Below are 25,931 nucleotides of genomic sequence, written 5' to 3'. Positions count from 1 at the left end.
AAAAGAGAACGTTTTGTCACGGCTATCGATATCACATTGAAATAAATTGCGCGAGAGGGAGGAGATGAGTTAATTTTTTTGTAGAAGACAGCTAGCTACTTTTTGAAGTGTTTGATTCAATTGGGTTGCCAACGCGGTAAGTGTAACGCAACACTTTTTTTGTTAATCACTTCCAATGATATCACACTGAAATCAATAGAAGCGGAGGCAAACGTCTGGGGTGTAGTGATGTTTAAACTAACACTAGTCAAAGGCCACATGGAAACTTGGAATAACCTATACATGCATATGATAGTTTGACTGTCAAGTGTGTGTATTGGTGTGTGGCCAGTGACTTTTATAGAGAAACTTGAGAAATTTGAGAAGCAAAATGCTAGCTGTGTTCTAAATCCTGTGATCCCCAGCGCTTATGAAAAAAATCTACAGTACAAAACCAAAGATGTTTATCTGTTTTAAGCAATTTATCTCGTGTTGACTATAAACTTTTATACTAACAATTTGATGTACAAAGGATGTATAATTCCCTCCAGTTCGATGTGGTCAAAACGTGAGCTTGTGTAATGTACTATGTAGCATGATAAACATTAATTAGATATGGCAAAATAATTCAATATCTTAATGTAGGATGACAGTTAATGAAGCAATAGTCACATATATTATTAGCGCCAGTTTAACCATTAGAGATGCTCCTAAGCACAATTTAACCTAGGTCCTCTAGACTACAGCATCCACAGGGTCTGTGCACCAGGCTAAATGTTTGATGTCCCCACTTTTGCAACGAGGAAGGCTACATGCAGTAGGCCGATGTAGTGGCTGGATACTGTAGGGATTGACACTGTAGTGGCTGGATACTGTAGGGATTGACACTGTAGTGGCTGGATACTGTAGGGATTGACACTGTAGTGGCTGGATACTGTAGGGATTGACACTGTAGTGGCTGGATACTGTAGGTATTGACACTGTAGTGGCTGGATACTGTAGGGATTGACACTGTAGGGATATTTTGTGGCTCAGCTTCTTTCTTCTAAACCTAGGCTTGTGAGCACAGTGTTGGTTCCAAGTTCCACTCAGCCCAGTCTGGCATTGAATGAGTAGCTCCTTGTGTGATCGTCTGGCAAGTCTTAAAGGCTCTATGGAAGATCTAAGATGCAGGGATTGCTTCTTCCACTCACTCCTGCAAACGCACGCACACACACACACACACACACACACACACACACACACACACACACACACACACACACACACACACACACACACACACACACACACACACACACACACACACACACACACACACACACACACACACACACACACACACACACACACACACACACACACACACACACACACACACACACACACACACACGTGTACACGCACACCACTGCTGCTGCTGCTACCACCACCACTGAGAAGAGTGCCATTGTGGTGCAGCTGGATTTATGGTCAAAACTAAATTAGTTTCCACAATGCCATTCATCTCACATAAAGTAGTATTCATTCCAATACCATTGTGCCATTGTACCATTGCTGCATTGTCTTGGGAAAACCTTGGTCCTTGTCTGACTGTTTTTCTCTCTCCACCCTTCTCTCTCTCTCCCTATACTCCTTCTGCCTCACCGCTCACCTTTACTCTGTCTGTTCCGTTGCCTGGGTAACGGTTACCGATGGAGACCAGGAGTTCAGGAATACATAGACAGGGACTGGTGCTCGAGGGAGAGGAGAGCCTACTATAACGCTGCATGTGATATATTGGGAATCACACACTGACAGGGTGAAATTAGCTGTGATTTGATTTGTAGAGTGGCCCAGCTATGCTGGTAACAGTGTGTGTGTGCACACATTCATGAGTGTGTTTGGAGCACAGCACTGTCCCAAAATTAATCTAAGGAAGCTGCAGCTTTCAGTGGTGCTGACAAATTACTTTATAGCATATCACTTCCAACTGATAGGCCTACAGAAATGAATCACAGATCGAATCACAGATCGAAACATACTGCTATACATGACTTGGTGACTATTTTCTGTATTTGGTATATAAACATCTAACATTGCTGATGTTAAATCATGGGCATTAATATGGAGTTGGTCCCCGCTTTGCTGCTATAACAGCCTCCACTCTTCTGGGAAGGCTTTCCACTAGATGTTGGAACATTGCTTCCATTCAGCCACAAGAGCATGAGGTCGGCACTGATGTTGGATTATAAAGCCTGGCTCGCAGTTGTTGTTCCAATTCATCCCAAATGTGTTCGATGGGGTTGAGGTCAGGGCTCTGTGCAGACCAGTCAAGTTCTTCCACAACGATCTTGAAAAAACATGTCTGTATGGACCATGCTTTGTGCATGGGGGCATTGTCATGCTGTAACAGGAAAGGGCCTTCCCCAAACTGTTGAAAGCACAGAATCGTCTAGAATGTCATTGTATGCTGTAGTGTTAAGATTTCCATTCACTGGAAGGGGCCTAGCCTAAACTATGAAAAGCAGCCCCAGACCATTTTTCCTCCTCCACCAAACTTTACAGTTGGCGTTATGCATTGGGGCAGGTAGCGTTCTCCTGGCATCCGCCAGGACCCAGATTTGTTCGTCAGACTGCCAGATGGTGATGCATGATTCATCACTCCAGGGAACACGTTTCCACTGCTCCAGAGTCCACTGGCGGCGAGCTTTACACCACTCCAGACGACGCTTGGCATTGCGCATGGTGATCTTAGGCCATGGAAACGCATTTCATGAAGCTCCCAGTAGTGAGTGTTGCAACCGAGGGCAGACAATTTTTACGCGCTTCACGCTTCAGCACTCGGCGGCCCTGTTCTGTGAGCTTGTGTCACCTACCACTTCGCGGCGTTGTTGCTCCTAGACATTTCCACTTCACAATAACAGCACTTACAGTTGATCTGGGCAGCTCTAGCAGGGCAGAAATTTGACTAACTTTTGACGAACTGACCTGTTGGAAAGGTGGCATCCTATGATGGTGCCACATTGAAAGTCACTGATCTCTTCAGCAACGGGTGTGGCTGAAATAGCCGAATCCAGTTATTTGAAGGGGTGTGCACATACTTTTGTATAAATAGTGCATCTAGATAGTTCCCTGGGGGTTAATGTGTGCTCTCTGGTTTTAATTAACCCTGTTTGGCAAAACATATGGAGTAATAAAATACTATAGTCTGTTAAATGCCTCCATATGGTTCCTTTTAAATCCATTTCCATTTATTAATTTTTTTACAAAAAAGAAGTCATTGTAACACTATAATTCTCCATTGTAATATAAACTATTTTGGTCCTTCGATCACATTTTAATCTCCTGCACGGTTGCACAAGCCCCTTATTGCTTCCCCTCCCCTTCACCAGCAGATAATTCACAGTCCTGCTCTGTTCTTAGACACAGGCAATCCCATCCTGACCATCCCAACCTCTCCACAGATTAAAATGTGACAAATGTGACCAGTTGACACATTGATCACAGGGAGAGAAGATATGTGGAGGGCAGTACACGCTCTCACAGTCCGCCGGTGCACCTGAGGAAGAGTAATGAAGTAGCTATTGAATGTCACTCAAGCATAACCCCCAGCACAGCACAAAGAACAGCACAGAGAATTCTACTTGGCAGTGTGTTTATAATAAGGGGCAATATGACTAGATAACTACAGGAATACCCTCAGCTATTTGTATGTAATACTAATCCGGTCAGGACAGGAAGCAGAGTGTTAACAACAAAGCTCTATGTCCTATATGACACTGCAATCAACATGAACACAATATAATATCAAACAGATGTCAGAGTGACTGCACTGGGTTGAGATGAATAATACTGGCAGCTCAATTATCTTTAAACATTTGTTGAGTTAAAAGACATGAAAGTGAGCTAATTTTGTGGTTGGTACCTCATTTTACACCTGCCTGAACCAAATGAAATATTCTGTCAGTGAAAGTCTGTGACTGACACCCAAAGTGTCATCCGAAAGTGTCATCCGATGACCATGGTGAGTGACAGTCATTTCATTATAAAACCTTTGTTTTCTCCAGGCTTCTATTGTAGAGTAATCCCTCTGCAATGTATTTAGGATTCATCTTGTGTACTGTTTCATATCACAATGTCTAAAGAGAGATGAGATAAAGGGAAGCGCAAGAGACAGGGCATTGAATTAGTTAGTGTGTTGTGTGTGTGTGTGTGTTTGAGCTCGTGTGTATATGCACTTGTACATGCACATGCATGTATGAGTATTGTACGTGCTTGTCTCCAGCTCCCCTATGTCCGTGGTGTGTGTATGCATGTTGTTATCAGTGTACTGTAAATATAATTAGTTCTGTACCAAAGTCTTCCATGCATAAATACAGCAGCCTACTTTGCATTTTCAGCCTGGCTTTTCATCATGACTCAAAGGCCAGAGACGAAGCAGCACAAGGCTACTGGATACAACCCTTACAACACCTATCACCCTCAGTGAAACCAACATTTAATTAAGGAAATTACAATAACCTTGAAAAGTCAGTCTAGCTGCCCCTTACAGTGTAACAATTATCTGCCTCACTGTACATCCCCCACTTAATGCATAAACGGTTATAGCTTGTGAAAGCTCTGTGGTGATTTCTAGTCCATTCTGCTAACTCTCAACTGGGTTATTTGGAGTATGTGACTTTTGGATGGATTCTGTAAAGGATACCCAAAACCTGAACAAGGTTGCTGTCTAATTGTCCATCTGGCTATTCATCTTACCATCTGCAGTATTTAACCCTTTTCAAGCTATACTGCCAACCCAAACTGTATTGTATTGTACTTGCTCAGATATTTTCCGTTATGATTCTTTCCAGCTCAGTTCCATTAAGGTGGATGCAGTACCAGGCCAGCATAGTACAGCTCAGCTTGGTTCAGTATTATTAAAAGGGCTTAAGTGATAGGTAAAGGGACTGCGCAATTATACACAGACATGGCTTAAAATGCCATAACTGCCTACTTGAAATAATGATTGTTTTGTTTCCTCACCTATTTTTGCGTGGTTCTTTTCTGAAGGAACAGTGATTTACCAATGTTATTTACTTGCTGCCGGTGTAGTACCAACAGGTGATACCATATGTCTCCTTATTTAGTCTGGCCTTCACTGGCCTCCATTGCAATTATTAATGCATACAAAGTGTTCTGCCTCGTGTGCTACAAACAGTCCTGGCACCATGTTTGCGAGACAATCCAATGATATTGAGGTAGATATTAATTGTTGGCAAGTGTGCTGGAGATGAGACTGATTTATTTGTTACAAATTAGTATGCATTTCTTTGCTCTGTTGGGATGTTGTTAATTCAATGCATCCTTTTCTGGACGTTTAGAGCTAGGAAATCAGTCCGAGCCTGGCTCCATATCTCATTAACCTCTCAAACCCCTACGATAACACTGCAGTGCTTATACCATCCCGCCATCTACGCAGACTTGGTGCCGTCTTGTCTCTCCTTCGGGAAGACTTTTATATCTATTGATTCATTCCGATTCACATGGTTTTTAATGGCTTTGTTCAGCTGCATCGATTAAAGCTTTTTCGGAATCTCCCGTTAATGTTTCCCAGACACTTGTTTTTCTCCCTAAACACTTATAATACCATATGTGGCTGCTACCGCACATGAATGACTCCAATAACTGCCACTTTTCAACATCTATACTCTTAAAATTCAATTGAGAGCTTTTTACTAGGTAGCATTTGATCATGTTTACATTATATGATCAAATTAGTGGATTCGACTATTTCAGCCACACCCGTTGCTGACAGGTGTACAAAATCTAGCACACAACCATGCAATCTCCATAGACAAACATTGGCAGTAGAATTACCTTACTTGAGCTCACTGACTTTCAACGTGGCACCTTAATAGGATGCCATCTTTCCAACAAGTCAGTTTGTCAAATTTCTACCATGCTAAAGCTGCCCCGGTCAACTGTAAATGCTGTTATTGTGAAGTCGAAACGTCTAGGAGCAACAACGGCTCAGCCGCGAAGTGGTAGCCGACAAAAGCTCACAGAACGGGAAAAAATTGTCTGTCCTCGGTTGCAACACTCACTACCGAGTTCCAAACTGCCTCTAAAAGCAACGTCAGCATAAGAACTGTTTGTCGGGAGCTTCATGAAATGGGTTTCCATGGCCGAGCAGCTGCACACAAGCCTAAGATCACCTATGCAATGCCAAGCGTCAGCTGGAGTGGTGTAAAGATCGCCGCCATTGGACTCTGGAGCAGTAGAAACACATTCTCTGAATCACACTTCACCATCTGGCATTCCAACGGACAAATCTGGGTTTGGCGGATGCCAGGAGAACGCTACCTGCCCCAATGCATAGTGCCAACTGTAAAGTTTGGTGGGGCTGTTTTTCATAGTTCGGGCTAGGCCCCTTAGTTCCAGTGAAAGGAAATCTTAACTCTATAGCATACAATGACTTTCTAGACGATTCTGTGCTTCCAACTTTGTGGCAACAGTTTTGGGGAAGGCCCTTTCCTGTTTCAGCATGGCAATGCCCCCGTACACAAAGCAAGGTCCATACAGAAATGGTCTGGCCTGCACAGAGCCCATAACTCAACCCCAATGAACACCTTTGGGATGAATTGGAACGCCGACTGCGAGCCAGGCCTAATCACCCAACATCAGTGCCCGACCTCAATGCTCTTATGGCTGAATGGAACAAGTCCCTGTAGCAATGTTCCAATATCTAGTGGAAAGCCTTCCCAGAAGAGTGGATAGCAAAGGGGGGGACCAACTCCATATTAATATCCATAATTTTGGAATGAGATGTGTGACGAGCAGATGTCCACATACTTTTGGTCATGTAGTGTGTGTATATCTATATAACATGAAATAGGTATAAGTTTTGCGGTATAGTGCCGAGCTGCCTGCCAGGGAATTGAGTGGAGATTGCAGTGAGGTGAGGAGCAGGGTGGAGAGAGAGAGAGAGAGCGAGAGAGAGAGAGAGAGAGAGAGAGAGAGAGAGAGAGAGAGAGAGAGAGAGAGAGAGAGAGAGAGAGAGAGAGAGAGAGAGAGAGAGAGAGAGAGAGAGAGAGAGAGGGAGAGAGAGAGAGAGAGAGAGAGAGAGAGAGAGAGAGAGAGAGAGAGAGAGAGAGAGAGAGAGAGAGAGAGAGAGAGAGAGAGAGAGAGAAAGAGGAATTCATTTTTGCTGTGAATGGACAAAGATCCCCCTTCAAGTGCCAGCATTCCCTGACAGGTCTACTCTGGCAAGCTGTTCCAGCAACACTTGGCCGACAGCTGCAAAAACAAATAAAGGCTCTCTTCAACCAAAGCGACAGGGAATATAACAAGGGCTGGGGTCCCAGCTGCCTCTAATTTAAACACACAGACACATACACATGTGGACAAACACACACACACACACACACACACACACACACACACACACACACACACACACACACACACACACACACACACACACACACACACACACACACACACACACACACACACACATATTCCCAAGAAAATGCATAAGGGGTTTAAACCCTTACAATTTTTGGGGTTATACTCTCTCCATTGGCAAGGTCACTGAGCTCACATTTTTGTAGCAGAGTTACTTGAACAAACACCCAGTAGTCTTCTCAACAGCAATGACACTTTGGAATGTTATGTTCTGCGGTGGCCTTTACAAGAATTCTGACACCTTTAATGTCACAGCTATCTATGCCGTTTGACCTCTGATTATCTGGTCAGAGCATGTACCAAAATGTTGTCAGAAAATAAAACTGTCAGCGATAGTTGTATCTTTATAGAGTGAAACACAATGGAAATCTCCAACCCTAGTCCCAAATCTCCTTCATTAGTCCCAAATCTCCTTCATTAGTCACATATCTCAAACACTAGTCCCAAATCTCCCTCATTAGTCCCAAATATCCATCCCTAGTCCCACATTTACAACCCTAGTCCCAAATCTCCTTCATTATTCCCAAATCTCCTTCATTAGTCTCACATGTCCTTCCCTAGTCCCAACTCTCCTTCATTAGTCCCAAATGTCCTTCCCTAGAGCCAAATCTAAGGCCTCTCTTCAACAAAAGTGACATGGACTATAACAAGACCGCACTGAGGCAGCTGTATAAGGAAATAATCAAACAGGAAACCGCTTACCCAGAGGCGGCGTTCCTAGTGGCCGGGGACTTTAATGCAGGTAAACTTAAATCAGTTTTACCTAATTTCTATCAGCATGTTAAATGCGCAACCAGAGGGGAAAAAATTCTAGATCACATTTACTCCACACACAGAGATGTGTACAAAGCTCTCTCTCCCCACTATTTGGCAAATCTGACCATAATTCTATCCTCCTGCTTCCTGCTTACAAGCAAAAATTCAAGCAGTGACTCGGTCTGTAAGAAAGTGGGCAGATGAAGCAGATGCTAAACTACAGGACTGTTTTGCTAGCACATACTGGAATATGTTCCGGGATTCTTCCGATGGCATTGAGGAGTACACCACATCAGTCACTGGCTTTATCAATAAGTGCATCGAGGACGTCGTCCCCACAGTGACTGTACGTACATACCCCAACCAGAAGCCATGGATTACATTCGCACTGAGTTAAAGGGTAGAGCTGCCGCTTTCAAGGTGCGGGACTCTAACCCGGAAGCTTATAATAAATCCTGTTATGCCCTCAGACAAACCATCAAACAGGCAAAGCGCCAATACATTACTAAGATTGAATCGTACTACACCGGCTCTGACGCTCGTCGGATGTGGCAGGTTCTGCAAACTATGACGGACTACAAAGGGAAGCACAGCCGCGAGCTGCCCAGTGACATGAGCCTACCAGATGAGCTAAATCACTTCCATGCTCGCTTCGAGGCAATCAACACTGAGGCATGCATGAGAGCATCAGCTGTTCCGGAAGACTGTGTGATCACGCTCTCCGTAGCCGACGTGAGTAAGACCTTTAAACAGGTCAACATTCACAAGGTCGCTGGGCCAGACGGATTACCGGGCATCCGTGCTCCGGGCATGTGCTGACCAACTGGCAGGTGTCTTCACTGACATTTTCAACATGTCCCTGATTGATTCTGTAAAACCAACATGCTTCAAGCAGACCACCATTTGTCCCTGTGTCCAAGAGCACTAAGGTAACCTGCCTAAATGACTACAGACCTGTAGCACTCACGTCCGTAGCCATGAAGTGCTTTGAAAGGCTGGTCATGGCCCACATTAACACCATTATCCCAGAAACCCTAGACCCACTCCAATTTGCATACCGCTCAAACAGATCCACACTGCCCTTTCACACCTGGACAAAAGGAACACCTATGTGAGAATGATATTCATTGACTGCAGCTCAGCGTTCAACACCATAGTGCCCTCAAAGCTCATCACTAAGCTAGGGATCCTTGGAATAAACACCTCCCTCTGCAACTGGATCCAGGACTTCCTGAAGGGCCGCCCCCAGATGGTGAGGGTAGGTAGCAACACATCTGCCACGCTGATCCTCAACACTGGAGCCCATCAGGATGCGTGCTCAGTCCCCTCCTGTACTCCCTGTTCACGCACAACTGCATGGCCAGGCACGACTCCAACACCATCATTAAGTTTGCAGACGACACAACAGTGGTAGGCCTGATCACCGACAACGATGAGACAGCCTATAGGGAGGAGGGCAGAGACCTGGCCTTGTGGTGCCAGAATAACAACCTCTCCCTCAACGTGATCAAGACAAAGGAGATGATTGTGGACTACAGGAAAAGGAGGACTGAGCACGCCCCCATTCTCATCGACAGGGCTGTAGTGGAGCAGGTTGAGAGCTTCAAGTTCCTTGATGTCCACATGACCAACAAACTAGAATTGTCCAAACACATCAAGACGGTCGTGAAGAGGGCACGACAAAACCTATTCCCCCTCAGGAGACTGAAAAGATTTGGCATGGGTCCTCAGATCTTCAAAAGGTTCTACAGCTGCAACATCGAGAGCATCCTGACCGGTTGCATCACTTCCTGGTACGGCAACTGCTCGGCCTTCGACCGCAAGGCATTACACAAGGTAGTGCGTACGGCCCAGTACATCACTGGGGCTAAGCTGCCTGCCATCCAGGACCTCTACACCAGACGGTGTCAGAGGAAGGCCCTAAAAATTGTCAAAGACCCCAGCCACCCCAGTCATAGACTGTTCTCTCTGCTACTGCATGGCAAGCGGTACCGGAGCACCAAGTCTAGGACCAAAAGGCTTCTCAACAGCTTTTACCCCCAAGCCATAAGACTCCTGAACAGGTAATCAAATGGCTACCCGAACTATTTGCATTGTGTCCCGCCAACCCCCTCTTTTACACTGCTGCTACTCTCTGTTTATCATCTATGCATATTCACTTTAACTATACCTACATGTACATATTACCTCAATTAGCCCGACTAACCGTTGCCCCCGCACGTTGACTCTGTACCGGTACCACCTGTATATAGCCTCGCTACTGTTATTTTCACTGTCATTTTAGTTTTAATTTTTTATTTCTATACTTATCTATTGTTTACCTAATACCTATTTTTTACTTAAAAATTGCATTGTTGATTAGGGCTTGTAAGTAAGCATTTCACTGTAAGGTCTACTACACCTGTTGTATTCGGCGCATGTGACAAATAGACTTTGATTTGATTTGAAATCTCCTTCCCTAGTCTTTCCTAATAAGAGGCACCCCTAGGGCACCATTGTCTTGTCAATTTTATTGCCTTGTTATGAACAGCTGTTTCAGTCCGTATTGGCCCCTTGTGCCACGGCCGCAAATATTAGCATTAGCTTCCTAATCACATTCTTTCCTCCGAATGTCACCGAGAAGGGCACGTCTGTTTGCGGCTGGCTCGCACTGCTTCAACTCTAAGATATCATTTATCTTTGGAAGAAAAAAAAAGAAGAGAAGGGGAACGGCATAAGGTTGTGGAGAGACGCACAGTCACTGAGTCGCTGTACCAGCACTAATTTGCCGCCGTAATGAGCAAGCAGCTATGCATGATCATCGGGCAATTATATTTGGTTACCATGCAAACAGGGAGGATCATAGGAAGTTATTAAAGGGAAAAGAACACCCTAGCTCGGTTACAATAGGAGAGAGAGAGAGATAGAGATAGAGAGAGAGAGATTATCTAAACAGTCTCTTTCTTTTGGTTTTTCTATGAATACTAAATCCATAATGTTCCTTCGCCAGTCTGGCCCAGGGATAACAAATGGAGAGTCAATTGGTTTTTCAGTCAGATGTGAATTATGATTACCTTCAAATGGCTGTCCTATTGGACGGATAGGACGGATAGGACTGGGCCAGCTCTGGATGTTGTAATTGTTTGTAAACATACACAAATGGGTCAATGTCTTCGATTATGTATCATGATAAAAGTAATCTGAGTCAACAGTAGTTATACAGTAGTTGTGTAAACATACTAACTCGTATGACTCTTAACTGTCGTGAATCGTGATAGTACTTTGCTTCAAGCCTCATACTGTATCGCAGACATTTTTGCCAAAACAACTATAAGCTGAACCGATACTGTTTAACATACAACCACACCCCTTGAAATTCCTACACTCTTAGAAAAAAGGGTTCCAAAAGGGTTCTTCAGCTGCCCCCATAGGAACACCCTTTTCGGTTCCAGGTAGAACTCTGTTGAAAGGGTTCTACATGGAACCCATAAGGGTTTTACCTTGAACCAAAAATGGTTCTTCAGTGGGTTCTCCTATAGGGACAGCTAAAGAATTGTTTTAGGTTCTAGATAGCACCTTTTTTTCTAAGAGTGTACATACAGTACACTGTACAGTGTATTCGGAAAGTATTCAGACCGCTTGACTTTTCTCACATTTTGTTACGTTACCGTCTTATTCTAAAAGGGATAAAATCGTTTTTTTTCTCTCATCAATCTACACACAATACCCCATAATGACAAAGCAAAAACAGGTTTTTAGGATCTTTTGCAAATGTATAAAAAAAATAAACCCTTAAATATCACATTTACATAAGTATTCAGACTCTTTACTCAGTACTTTGTTGAAGCACCTTGTGCAGCGATTACAGCCTGAGTCTTCTTGGGTATGACACTACAAGCTTGGCACACCTATATTCTCTGCAGATCCTCTTACGCTCTGTCAGGTTGGATGGGGAGTATTTTCAGGTCTCTCCAGAGATGTTCGATCGGGTTCAAGTCCGGGCTCTGGCTGTGGCACTCAAGGACATTCAGTGACTTGTCCCGAAGCCACTCCTGTGTTGTCTTGGCTGTGTGCTTAGGGTCCTTGTCCTGTTGGAAGGTGAACCTTCACCCTAGTCTGAGGTCCTGAGTGCTCTGGAGCAGGTTTTCATCAAGGCTCTCTGTACTTTGCTCTGTTCATTTTTCCCTCGATCCTGACTATTCTCCCAGTCCCTGCTGCTGAAAAACATCCCCACAGCATGATGCTGCCACCACCATGCTTCACAGTAGGGATGTTGCCAGGTTTCCTCCAGATGTGACGCTTCACATTCAGGCCAAAGAGTTCAATCTTGGTTTCATCAGACCAGATAATCTTGTTACTCATGGTGTGAGAGTCCTTTAGAGACTCCAAGCGGGCTGTCATGTGCCTTTTACTGAGGAGTGGCTTCTGTCTGTCCACTCTACCATAAAGGTCTGATTGGAGTGCTGCAGAGATGGTTGTCCTTCTGGAAGCTTATCCCATCTCCATAGAGGAACTCTGGAGCTCTGTCACAGTGACCATCGGGTCACCTCCCTGACCAAGGCCCTTCTCCCCCGATTGCTCTGTTTGACCGGGTGGCCAGCACTAGGAAGAGTCATGGTGGTTCCAAATTTCATCCATTTAAAAATGATGGAGACCACTGTGTTCTTGAGGATCTTCAATGCTGCAGACATTTTTTGGTCCCCTTCTCCAGATCTGTGCCTCGACACAATCCTGTCTCAGAGCTCTACGGACAATTCCTTTGACCTCATGGCTTGGTTTTTGCTCCGACATGCACTGTCAACTCTGGGACATTATGTAGACAAATGTGTGCCTTTCCAAATCATGTCCAATCAATTGAATTGACCACAGGTGTACCAATCAAGTTGTGGAAACATCTCAAGGATGATGAATGGAAACAGGATGCACATGAGCTCAATTTTGAGTCACAATGCCAACAGTCTGAATACGTATGTAAAGTAAGTATTGTTGTTGTTTTTTTATACATTTTCTAAAATTTCTAAAAACCTGTTTTCACTTTGTCATTATTGGGTATTGTTTGAATTGTTTGATGAGAAAAAAACACAAACGTAATACATTTTAGAATAGAGCTGTAACATAACAAAATGTGAAAAAAGGCAAGGGGTCGGAATACTTTCCGAATGCACTATATAATATCAACAATCAACAAATCAACCAATTTCAGTTTATCACAAGTATTACAATACAACCATGTCATACTAGTGCTTCTGTATCATAGACATCATTCCTCTCCATCTGTGACTCAGTCAGTGAAAGCTGTGTCAGACGCCCTGACAGCTGAGCACTCAGCTGGTGTATTAGACTGCTAAATAGCTAACTAAATAGCTAACAAAATGGTTACACAGACAACTTTTGTATTCTATTCTTATTTTTGCACTGTCACAGGGCCCTACACACTGCTCACACTGATACTCTAACACACATACAAACACTCACTCCATAATTTTCTCACTCACACATATGCACATACATTTAAACTGACTCACATACACCCACTCACATACAATAATTATATACGCTGCTGCTGCTCTGTTTATTATATATCCTGATGTCTAGTCACCTTACCCCTACACATATCTACCTCTATCGATCCAGTATGACTGCACATTGAAAATATGGTGCTGAAACTGACCCTGTATATTATTTTTTGTTTTACCTTGTCATTTTTAATATTACATTGTTATTGCTGAATTGTTGGGGTTAGAGCTAGCAAAAAAGGCATTTCAGTGTACTTGTGCATGTGACATTAAAACTTGAAACTCTAATGCCCTGACTCACCCTACCCTGTTCAACTCACACCACGGACCACATTTACACATCACTGGCATCAGGGACAAAGTAGGCGATACAACACCCAACACAAGGCTCAAACAGAATACAACACCAAACACAAGGCTCAAACAGAATACAACACCCAACACGAGGCTCAAACAGAATACAACACCAAACACAAGGCTCAAACAGAATACAACACCCAACACGAGGCTCAAACAGAATACAACACCCAACACGAGGCTCAAACAGAATACAACACCCAACACGAGGCTCAAACAGAATACAACACCAAACACAAGGCTCAAACAGAATACAACACCCAACACGAGGCTCAAACAGAATACAACACCCAACACGAGGCTCAAACAGAATACAACACCCAACACGAGGCTCAAACAGAATACAACACCCAACACGAGGCTCAAACAGAATACAACACCCAACACGAGGCTCAAACAGAATACAGTCTTCATTTATACTTTACCTTAATACTGTATCCCTTCTCACAAGCACTGTTTATTGATACATTCAATGTTGAATTTACTCTGGGGAACCAAACATGATTCATGCTTTTGCAGTGTTGCAAACGCTTAGTAAATCAGTTATATAATAACTGGCTATTTTCCTCTGATGCATGCGGTCTTACAGCCTGTTATGTAGCTATGGTGTCTGTTACAAGTCTGCTGAGTTATGACCAGCTCTGTGACAGCTTTTAAGTTGACAGCATGTCCTCATTTTTGTTCTGTTCGTTTCCCGTTGCTCTCTCGATCTGCTTTTCATTCCTTTTCATTCCTTCTCCCTGCACATAGAGTCCCCTGAATATAAATAAAACATTATCTATCTCAATGATCTATGTATGCAGGGCATCCCTCTGCATATGATGACACCCAGAGAACCAGAGAGCCAGGGCTGGCTAGAACTGCTTGGCTGAGGAGGAGGAGGGGAGGCATTGTGAGATGCAGGGTGGGCGTGCGGCAAAGCAGTAACTCAGGCCTAATTCCCTGCTGTAATTCAGGAGGGCCAGGGCCAGCAACAGGCAAATCTACCCACAAATCTCTCACCTTGCCCAGGGACCAGAGTCAGGGCCAAGGGGGGCGGCATGGAGAGGTATGGGAAGGCTATTTGGGTGGGTGGTGGTGGGACTGATAGCCAATCAGACAGAGCCAACCAATACGCCTGCCTTTCTGTAGCCATACTACGAAGAGAAACAGAATGTGGAGGTCAACGTGGTATTTTCAGTTAAGCTTGTGGAGATTTTCCATTCAGTTTTCAACCAGAGTTTAATCAGATTTCATGATTAAGTAGGGCAACCGAGGGTCAATGTCATTTCCCTAATGATTTCATGGCTCAGGTTGTGGGCTTTCTATATTTCATTTTTCAATTATCTTGGAACTGTTTTTATGTTGGCTGTGAAGATTTTTTTTAAATTTAGCAATTCACTTTCTCTGTTTTGGTTGTATGTACAATTAACTCACCACATGCAGTGTACTTCATGGTTCATTTAATTAGTAATTTTCCTGAATCACAATTACAATTGTTAACTATATTCTTCTCAGTCACCTAGCTTCATTGAAAACGTCATAGGGGACAACTCTAGGCTCACAGCACATGCAGCTCTTTTCCCCTCCATCTCCTCATCTTGCCACACTACCTGTTTGAGACCACACTCCTGGTGACATCACTTCCTGACCCTGGTGGGTTATGGGAAAGGTTCCCCTGTGGGCGTAGAATAAAGTGGCCACAGTAACCAGTGAGCCGAGTCTTCCGTCCCTTGGCTCTGGGAGTTGCAGTTGGATGGGGAGAGTAGATAGCAGCTGCCTGGACACATGGCACTTTAACTTCATGTGGGGAAGAGGGGGATGAGGGAGAGCGAGAAAGAGAGAATGAGAGAGAAAGAAAGAAAGAAAGGGTAAGGCAGGCCCTCAGGTCCACTCCACTGAGGGTTCATCTGATATAGGCTACAACAGTTTGCTCACCCAGAAACAGGCCTATGAGAGCCTCCACTTGTTGTGGTACAGCACTGTTAACACCCTCGCTGATGTGAGAGGTACACACAGTCACCACTCTGTATCAAATACATCTCGGAATTGGTATTACATTGCCTCAAGGCACGTAAATTGAGCAGATGTTTGAGTGTATGTGTGTGGGGGGTATGGATTACTTTTTTATTTAATATACAGTACATGGGTGTGTGTGTGTGTGGTAAAATACTGTGTGTGTGTGTGCGCACAGATGTACCCGCATCAAGGCACGGAAATTGAGCAGATGTTTGAGTGTATGTGTGTGGGGGGCATGGATTACTTTTTTCTTTCATGTACAGTACATGAGTATGTTCATCTGCATCTGTGCATGTGATGAATTAATCTGTTACTATGTACACAGATGTACGCATATGTATATCTTTGTGTGGATACATTGTTTGTTCAATGAGTTTCCTGAAGATGAATGTACTACAGCTATCTCATTTCTCAGTGTGCCTGCCAGGAAGAGAGCTGCTTCCCTTGTGCCAAGATGGTGGCTACAGAACTGAACAGGTGCATGATGGGTTAGCTCAGTGTTTTGTTGTTTTTATTCCACAGTTTATCCCCGGGGCAAAGCTTATTATGATGAAAATCACTGACAAGAGCTTGTCTTTATTTCAGAGCCTCTTCAGCAGAGCATGATGAGATTCAGGTTGATGTTTATTGTAATGAGTCTTGTTCTGGAGGCAGAACTGCGCAATTTCCTGTTAGTTAAGCCAGCTGCAAAGTCAACATTGGCTATATTGTAAAAATTTATGAAAACAAAAATGTGCTAACTTAATGTAATGTTAAGGTTAGGTATTAGGGTTAGCAGTGTGGTTAAAGTTAGGGTTAGGCAAAACATATTATAACATTGTGGCTGTGCTAGCTAGTGACAACTCTGCAGAGCTGCCTCCAGAACAAGATTCATGACAAAAAATGCTAACCTGCTGATGAGAGGGGTAATACTTGTGTCAGCTGTACAACACATTGATGCTTCATTTTGATCCACTCATCCCTATTCGTTATTGAATACATGGATATTGGCTTTCAGTATGACGATGAGAAATAGGATGCATTCATTGTGGCTCAGTGTTGATGTAGCAGCTTGGTTGCATATTCAACTCTGCCAGATGGTTTTAGCTCTCAGTCATTTGTTAATCTATTCATTTATTCTTAATTGGTTCTAAAGGATGTTGAAAAAACGTCAGTGCTGTAAGCCGTGAGTTTGTGGCCAGACCATGCGCCATATGAGTAGGTGGTAATCTGTGAGGGAGGGAGAGAGGGAGGGAGAGAGAGAGCAGAGGAAAGAAAGCTGAAAGGGGAGCAAAAAGGACTGATGAAGGGAGGGAGCGAAAGAGAGTGATTAAAAAAGAGAGCGATGGAGAGGGATAGAGTTGAATCCTCCATATCTTACCTGTGGAGTGACTCCAGAGCAGCAGGGATATGTAGGGTCTTAAGATGAATGAGAACCACATCTCCCTCATGGATACATCCACCACTATGAGTTAACATGGCTCTTGTTTGAATGGAAGAGAGTGCAAAAGTATAACCACCTAATGTTACATTTTAATAGTCAGTAATGATTATTGGCCCAGATATTTTCTTTTACAGCTATGATCACTGACCATTGTTTTTGAAATGCCCAGGTCTTACTTTTTTTATTATTTATTCTGTTTCTAATTTCACATTGCCAGTCTCAATTCCATTTCTACACCATCCTTTTAGCCTTGGGAATTTCTGAAAAGTTCTGAACAGTTTCCCTGGAGTTCTGTAAGTTTTGTGAAACAGGAGCTCTCTCTTCTGTTGTTGCCGGACGACTTTGTTTCAGAGGGGGAGTGTATTTCTCAGACGCTGCTCTCCTATTGGAGATTAATGAACACATTTGTCCAGAGGACGTTCCTCTCTTTGGAGTTGCCCATCTCTACCTAGTGTGATTTATGGCCACCCAGCAGTGCATGAGTTATAATTTGAGAGAGGTTTGTTTTTCCTCATGAAGATGGAATTTTAAATGTTGTGATGAATAACCCTCTCTGCTCTTGTTATGTATCATACAGTAAGCACAGGGAATTGTGGGAAGGGTGTAGCGTCAAAATACGGCGACTGTGCTTTTTTGGTGTCTGGCTGCAGTAGAGGCTGGATGGCATTAGGGTGGTCACGATTTGTCTGATTCTCGCTGTGGTCTATCCATTGACCACTAGTGTAAAGAATTGTTGGTTACTCTTGGAATATGTCCGCTCTATCATTATATACACCCTGTACACAGGACTGTATGTGTATGGATTAAGTGTGCTATTCACTCTCAGATTGGCTGCTAGAAGGTTTTTGATGTGTCTGTTATGGCATGAAATGGGACAAACCATGTAGCAATGGATGTGCCCTGGTGAATTTACATGAGCAGGCTTTGAGGGGTTGGCCATGGCTTGGAGACGAAGATCGGGTTTAGTTAGGCTAGTAACACCCTTATCACATTGGCATGTGTAATTCCTAGGGCTGTGGGACTAACTGCCTTTGTGTGTGTGTGTGTGTGTGTGTGCGTGTGTGTGCGTGCGTGCGTGCGTGCGTGCGTGCGTGTGTGTGTGTCTTTGACAAGGAAAGAGAAAGAAAAGAGGAGATAGAGGAGAGAGCTCTTCTCTCCATTTCAGCGCCAAGGACAGCGCTCTATTTGTTGACTCACTGAACCAAACAGGACACTTCAACAGGCCGTCTGCTCTGGAGAAACTTGACCAACTTGCTCTCACTCAGACTAGATTCACTCATAATCTCTAATAGTGTCTCTCTTTTTGTGCAAATGCATGCTTGTATATGTCTGTCTTACTCTCACGTCTCTCCCTCTTTCTTCCAGGGAGGCCTGATCGCTCTCCTCCTCCTCATCCTCCTCTTCACCCTGGTGCTGTACACTCGTCACCGCTGGTGCAAGCGCCGACGTGTCCCCCAGAAAAGCGCCAGCACCGAGGCCACCCATGAGATCCACTACATCCCCTCTGTGCTGCTGGGGCCCCAAGGCAGGGACAGCTTCCGGGGCTCCCGGCAGCTCCAGCACAGTTCTGTCATTGGCATGCCCATCCGGGAGACCCCCATCCTTGACGACTACGACTGTGATGAGGACGATCAGATGGGACACACACACACCTCCACACCCAACCAGGTCCACAACCAGCTGAGCGATGGGAAAGTCCTGGGCTTGGATGAGTATGGGCCCAGCCAGGGGACACTGACCCACAGTCAGCACACTGACAGCCTGAGGAAGGGGGAGGACAGCCTCCAACACAGTCTGGATAAAAGAGGTGGGTACTACTGGAGTATGTTACAGTCCACCGTAGTCTACAGATTAGACTATAACACAGTCACTGTATTGTTGAAACAGATTGAGAATATAATATATTTCTGTTCAACATTTTTATTGAAAAGCAACCACTTTTGGTGACAAATCATCTACCTATGAAATCCTTATGTATTCCTCGTCCTGTACTCTACGTCCAAAGGAATGTATGTTACACTTCAAATATTCTACACACAACTGGTTTTGCTTAGTCGCTGTTCATATTTTATGACTCAGATAGGATTAGCTCAAAAAGTAGAAATGTGTTTTCCTCTGAAACACTGTCTTCGTCCTCTTGGTTAATCCCGTGTTAGAAAATGGCCATTGGCCCCGTGTTTCTGTCAACCACAAATAATGAGTACAAGTCAAGATGGAGAAGGTCATTGACATTGGTCTGGCCTCTTACTAATGGGGGTGATTCGATGAGTCAAACTCATTGACCCTCGTTAATCGCAATCCAGTGTGTAGTTTTGGAACTGTGTCCTATATTATGGACTCAAAGCAACAACTATTTTTAAAATATTTTTTATATAATGTGTTGAAAATAGATGTGAAAAATGGAATGTGTTATCTGAAAAAAGCCTAATAGTAGAATTTAATGAGTTGTTCTCCACAGTTAATTCTGGTTGTGGATTAAATGTGACTGCAGGTCACTGTAATAGCTGTAGATTACATCATATCTACGTTGAACCACACTGTACCCCAGGGAAGTTCAGCTTTAATAATTGAGGGGTGGCGGATTGCTGGGGTGGTTTTTCAATGTGAGCGCTATTCGTGTCATGTTAAATTATACATGGCAAAGTTTAACATCCCGTTTCCCGGGGCTACCCTCCTCGCTCTACTAGTATTTATCATTCAGCAAAAAGCAATTTAGCCAAACTCAACTTCCTGAACCCACAACACCGCTCCCGGTGAGGAGGGAGGGACCAGGACACAGCCATCCTTTAATTTCATGTGATACATTTTCTTTTGGGAAAGGAACTTTGCATTATTCATCTGTAGCTGAAAGGGTAATACTTTGGTGCTCCCAGTTTTTTGTGTCGGTGGATGGAGGCTGTCTCTGTAAAGCCAACAGAAGTAGGGCCAGATTGCTGTGCAAAAGAGAGTCAAGTGTAATGCCACTGAAAACGTAATGTCATTGAAAATGTACCTGGATATTTTTTTTCTTCAAAACAGCAGCAGCATGTTTTCAAATGGCTTCAATGTTTGGCTTGATTTAATCATTTACGGACTAATATGAAGAATCATAGGGAAATAGTAGTTGCCTGAAGAAATCATTCCATATGCTAACATTTAAATTAAAAAGCAGCAGGTTTTCTTTCATGAAGCAGTGTTTTGAACACACTTTATTAGCTCTTGGAATGTCCTTGGTCTAGTTTAACATTTTTATATAATATCACCTCCCAGATTTTGTTTAATGATTCTCAGTATATATCTCAAATTATAAACTACGTAGTTTGAGCCCTGAATGCTGTTTGGCTGACAGCTGTGGTATATCAGACCGTATACCACGGGTATGACAACATATTTATTTTTACTCCACTAATTATGTTGGTAACCAGATTATAATAGCAATAACTCACCTTGGGGGTGGCCAATATACCACGGCTAAGGGCTGTTTCCAGGCACTCCGCGTTGCGTCGTACTACACCACCTTGTCCCTTATTGCTTAAGTAATAAAGACAATTCAAAAGGGGCCTTTGCCTTGAATAAATCATGAAGTGTATCCTCTTGGCACGGGTTCAGCTCCCGCTTGAACACATCCACCATACGGCCGGCTAGCCTGCATAAGTAATCGCCTCAATTAATTCAAAACTGGGGATATCTGCATCCTGATCTTGTGTGTGATTTATATTGTAATCTGTGGAAATCATCAGATTGTTAAAATCACAAAATCTTTTTTTCTGCGTTCTCCTTTTTGCTGCTTCCTTTTTCCCGGCTGATTGATCTCTCTTCCTATAAATAAGACACAGATGAACAAAGATGGACCCTCGCTGCGTTGTCTAGTGACATCTTGTTCCAAAAACAAACAAACTTCAGACACTCGAAACCTGCTCTCTGGGAGATTAGCCTTGTCACTCCCCCTTTTTCTGTTCATTCTCCATTCTCTCCTCCATACGCAGCCAGTAAAATAAAACAAGCTCTTCAAGTTGGCCTGTTTACATCGTATCGTCTGCTTTTAAAAACCTGTCCTTGTGCTAATCACTGGCTGTAAGGTATTGTCACCGCACAGGGAAGCAGCTGCAGGACCCACAGTCCGCCTAACAGCAGGTTTGGGACACTGGTTTTAGTTGACATCAAAGGATCTCCATCGGAAAAAACATACTTGTCGTGTCCTCCTGGTCATTTTGTGCATTTTAAATTTGAAGACATGCTAATTTATATATTACACCCTTGGGCTGTATACAACAGACAGTCAGTCTTAAGTCTCATATTAATGTTCGGACTTGAGTGTATAATTTATATGTAGGTCCATGAGTTTTTCCTGACTAACGTGACCTGAACAGGAAAACCACCAAGCCCTAGAAATAGCCCATAACTGGGGCCTGGAGTTTTCCAAGGTCAGATCACAAGGTCAGTAAAGAGTCCTGGCTCTAAATACTGAAGCATCCTTCTCCCAACAACACAAACCTCCAGGCATTTCCAACAATCATGTATCCACCAACTCACACCTACAAAGCCATATCATTTGAATACAGAGCCGATTAACTCGCTTTACCTTTTATATGTCAGCGTGCCTCCCAAAGGTCTCCAAATACCAGGCGCTCCTTTATCTGTCTGTCTCAGCTAACAGATGACCCCATTCTCAGCCTGCTGAATGGGCCTATCTGGAGGCATTATTGAGCTTGCCTCAGAGGTTCCTGTGTGTGTCTGAGTCTTTACACCGGGCTTCCAAAGGCCTGTCATTTGGTTATTCAGTGGGGACCTGGCGCTCTGTGCATGCGTTGGACAGCGGCATTCCATAAATCAGGTGCCACATAATTCCGGACGCCAGGACAGCAATTACTATCAGCCCGTAGTGAGGACCACCATTGGTTCTCAATGTGATGTGTCTGCTATTTACGTTACGTCGCCTGCAATTAAACCAGTACGCTTGGCTACACTGAATTAGTTGATTAATTTATTTACAGAATTAAGAAACGGAAGATCACAGTTTATTGGGTCTGTGAATTATCGTGGCATTTGTCAAAACACTTCCCAATAAATGTTTATTTTTACTTGTATATTTACATTCCCACTTGTATTGAAGTTGTAGGCCCTAGGCAATAACCAAGAAAAAGTACTGTGTGTATCCTATAATTCATCATTGAATTGTGCGTACTGAATAGGGTATCTGTCAGGTTGTATACTTTACACCAGTAAATAACCACAGGGAAAGAGCATCCTGTTCTCTATTTCCCACCCGATGTACAATCTCTCTTCTCCACAGAGTGGAATAGATTGCAAGCAGTTGTTTTCAATATAAAACGGTATGTGTTTTGTGAAATATTAGAGAGTACCGAGGGATAGCTGTGTTTCCCTGTGTTCTTTGCAGTGCAGCATTGGCCACTTGGACAGGGACTCCCTGATGAGTCAGTCACCCAGGCTCATTGGGACTGCATAAACACTGCTAATGGCAGCTTGAGTGGGTCCCTGTCTGATGTGTTCGCTGCCCGTCAAGTAAAGTAACTTCTCTGGCTTGTATTATCGCTACAGGTAGTCCCATTTGAAATGATGGCTGAAACTGTAAGGAGCGTTACACATAGTTACACAAACACTCACAATGGTACACACACAAACTTGCACACACACACATTTACACAAGTAAACAAGTTCACATGAGAGAGAGAGAGAGATAATAGAAAATATAGCGGGCCAATTACCCTGTTGCATCTCTGCCTTTATAATCAAATCTCAGATGAGTGTCATGGGGTGGCCTTGGCCTCAGATCTTATGGAAGAGCAAGGAAACAGAGGAAAAACAAAATATCTCCCAGTCTGCAGGTTTCTATTCTCATCATGATATCTTGCACGATCTTAAAATGTAGAAAAATAGGCCATGAATCATAAATTGATGTCAACAGGAGAGTTGCACTCACGTTTGACATCAATGGGGGTAGAAGGTCACACACCTCAGCACTGCTTCCTGCTATACTAAGCATCCCACACTAAAGACTCCCAAGTGGATATGTTAAGGCACCTGCCTCTTTTGCAGCTTACAGAGAAAAAAGACAATGATGATATTGAATGCTAGTATCCCTTTAGCATATCCGACTTCAACTAATTCCTTGACTGTGTTAAAGATGCACTATGCAGAAATCTCTCCACCATTTCCTGGTTGCTAAAATTCGAATAGATCACCTAATTTCAGTTTATGCGACTTAACAAGCAAGTATAGTGTAGAGAATCATTGTACCATCTAAACTGTTGTGAAACATATTTTCCATAACCACAAATATTGTATTTTCATCTGTTTGAAGCTGGTGTACAAAACCCAAATTAAAAGACAAACAATTTACTTAAGAACTGGAAGCATAGAAATATTGCACATAGAATAGATCTACCGATTCTTAGACTTGCTTTCAATGAGAATGATAGATTTATAACTTACATTTCTGAACTTGGTCGGGTCGCCCAAAAAGGAACAAGGATTCCCTTTAGCATTAATACCAACCTGTGTTGTCTCTTTTATTTTTATCTTTGGTGAAAGAGAGGAGCATCCATCCATCCACCAGCTTGTATCAATCACCAGTGTCTGTCTCAGTGCTGCCTCCAGTGTCACACACTGAGCTTTCCAATTAATCCTGTCACCATGGCGATGCCAGTCATCCACCATAAGTGACAATGGCTGGCTGATTTGTGGCGTCCTCGCTGGCAGGGTTTATGCCTTTATCACCTGGCGTTCATTTGTCATCAGTTATCAACCAGCACTGACGTGGTGTTTACAACGATGTGGGAAATAAAAGGAGAGAAATGAAGAGCAAACAGGGGGAACACAGCCGTAAATGCACATCCACTGCTCCCTCGGATTGGCCCGGAGTGAAATGAGGCCTCATCGCCTTTATTTACGGTGAATTAATCGCTCCGTTGTCCTATTTACGGTATCGTTTAGCTGTCCCTACAATAACAGCGATTGATGTTTAATGATGTCTCTCAACATAAAAACTGAATGCTGTCGAATCAGATGGTGTTGGAACATTTCACCTCTGGTAAGATCTAACACAATTACCCCAGATGCCATGAAGGAGATCTGGCCACGGCCAATTAATATGAAGAATGTGCTCAGTGGTCCTATAACCCACAGTGATTCCTCCTCTGTGTGTGGATATGGCCAGCGAGGTGGTGACATTTGAAAGCATGCCTGCATTAAGGCCCATTTACACGAAAGATGAAAGGCCATCCGATTCACAACTGACTCAACGGTCCTCCCTCCCCAATGCCTAAGATGACAGGGATGGAAAGGGTAGGCTCACATTATCTCTTGATTGGCTTTCTGCTAATTGAAAGAATTTAGCGATTAATTAAGGCTTCAGTTGGCGACAATGTCAGCGGTGGAAATTGTCACGGCTGCTTTGTATGCCGCTGGACTTTTTTGGTTACCACTGAGTTAAATGGGATGATGATTTTTTTGTATTTTTTTTTACACAAAGCATCAAAGTGTCCTTTTGATCACTGAGGTTGTCCTTTTATATCGCCATAGCTTTAAGGAAATAGTGTCATCCGCATTGAGTGGCTAACTAAAACAGATAGAAAACCATTAATTAAGCTCAGCTGAGTTTTTCTGTATGGACTTCAAGGATAGCAATGTCTTAGGTTCCTTCTCTTTTTCTTGAACGTGCATGTTTAAAAATGTATCTGGATAATTTCACATTGAAGACATAAATTGACCCTAGTCCTTGAGCTATCCTCCTAAAAATAAGATATTCTGCACAGGAGCTGGCCCTTCCATCCACCTCTTTCCCACCTTTAACACTCAAATTGTATTTTAATATTAACAACACTTTTTTTCAGACTCCCTGTCTCGACGTCAGAACTCAGTACACTCTACCTGACTGTCTTTGCACTGTCTGGAACCTCTTCAAACAAGCCATCCACCGCTTTAACATTGAAGCGACCCATTCTATCTTTCACTGTTATGTATTATTCATCATGTGGTACATGTTAAATAGCCTGTTTTTGTAATTAAAGAATGGGAATTATGTGTGCCCTTCTCTGGAAATTGGGCATTGTCTCACACCTACAGGATACACTCTATTATTGGCTGGCCCTGACCTTAGTAGAGGCCAACACATAGAAACAGGATGAATAGAACAAATAGTATTCTCTCTGTCCAAGAGAAGGACTTGTCTACATGGACATTCCATGGGAATTAGCACTACCATTATTGTTGATTGATGTAAATGCCTGATGCACAACATGTTGTAAAAGTATGGGGCTGGGATTTTGTTAGTGCAGTCATCATGAAACATTCCATACACATTCATGCAATCTATCCATGCTATTGATTCCAAATGGCCTTCCTTTCCTTTCCAATTCAGTTTATATGGATTGGGCCTGGGCTCTGTGGCCTTGACAGGGCTGATACTGTCAGAATACTCCACTAGGCTCCACACTGACAATACATAATATGAACCAGTAGTCTGTCTTCGGTTCCTCACAGTACCACTCAAG

The 25,931-nt window shown here is 43.4% G+C and overlaps 1 protein-coding gene across 1 annotated transcript in view; it reads left to right on the top strand.

Moving 5' to 3' along the window:
• Positions 1 to 25,931, top strand: part of LOC139552308 (astrotactin-2-like) — a 547,772-nt gene that overhangs the window by 104,110 nt on the left and 417,731 nt on the right. The window contains exon 3 of the mRNA XM_071363924.1: positions 18,805 to 19,246. Within this exon, the coding sequence (XP_071220025.1) occupies positions 18,805 to 19,246 (442 nt within the window). The remainder of the gene's footprint in view (positions 1 to 18,804; positions 19,247 to 25,931) is intronic.

The sequence above is a fragment of the Salvelinus alpinus genome, chromosome 24, assembly GCF_045679555.1.
Source record: "Salvelinus alpinus chromosome 24, SLU_Salpinus.1, whole genome shotgun sequence".
NCBI lineage: Eukaryota > Metazoa > Chordata > Actinopteri > Salmoniformes > Salmonidae > Salvelinus > Salvelinus alpinus.
Note: the sequence above shows the minus strand (reverse complement) of the source record. Positions and strands in the feature narration are given on the sequence as shown.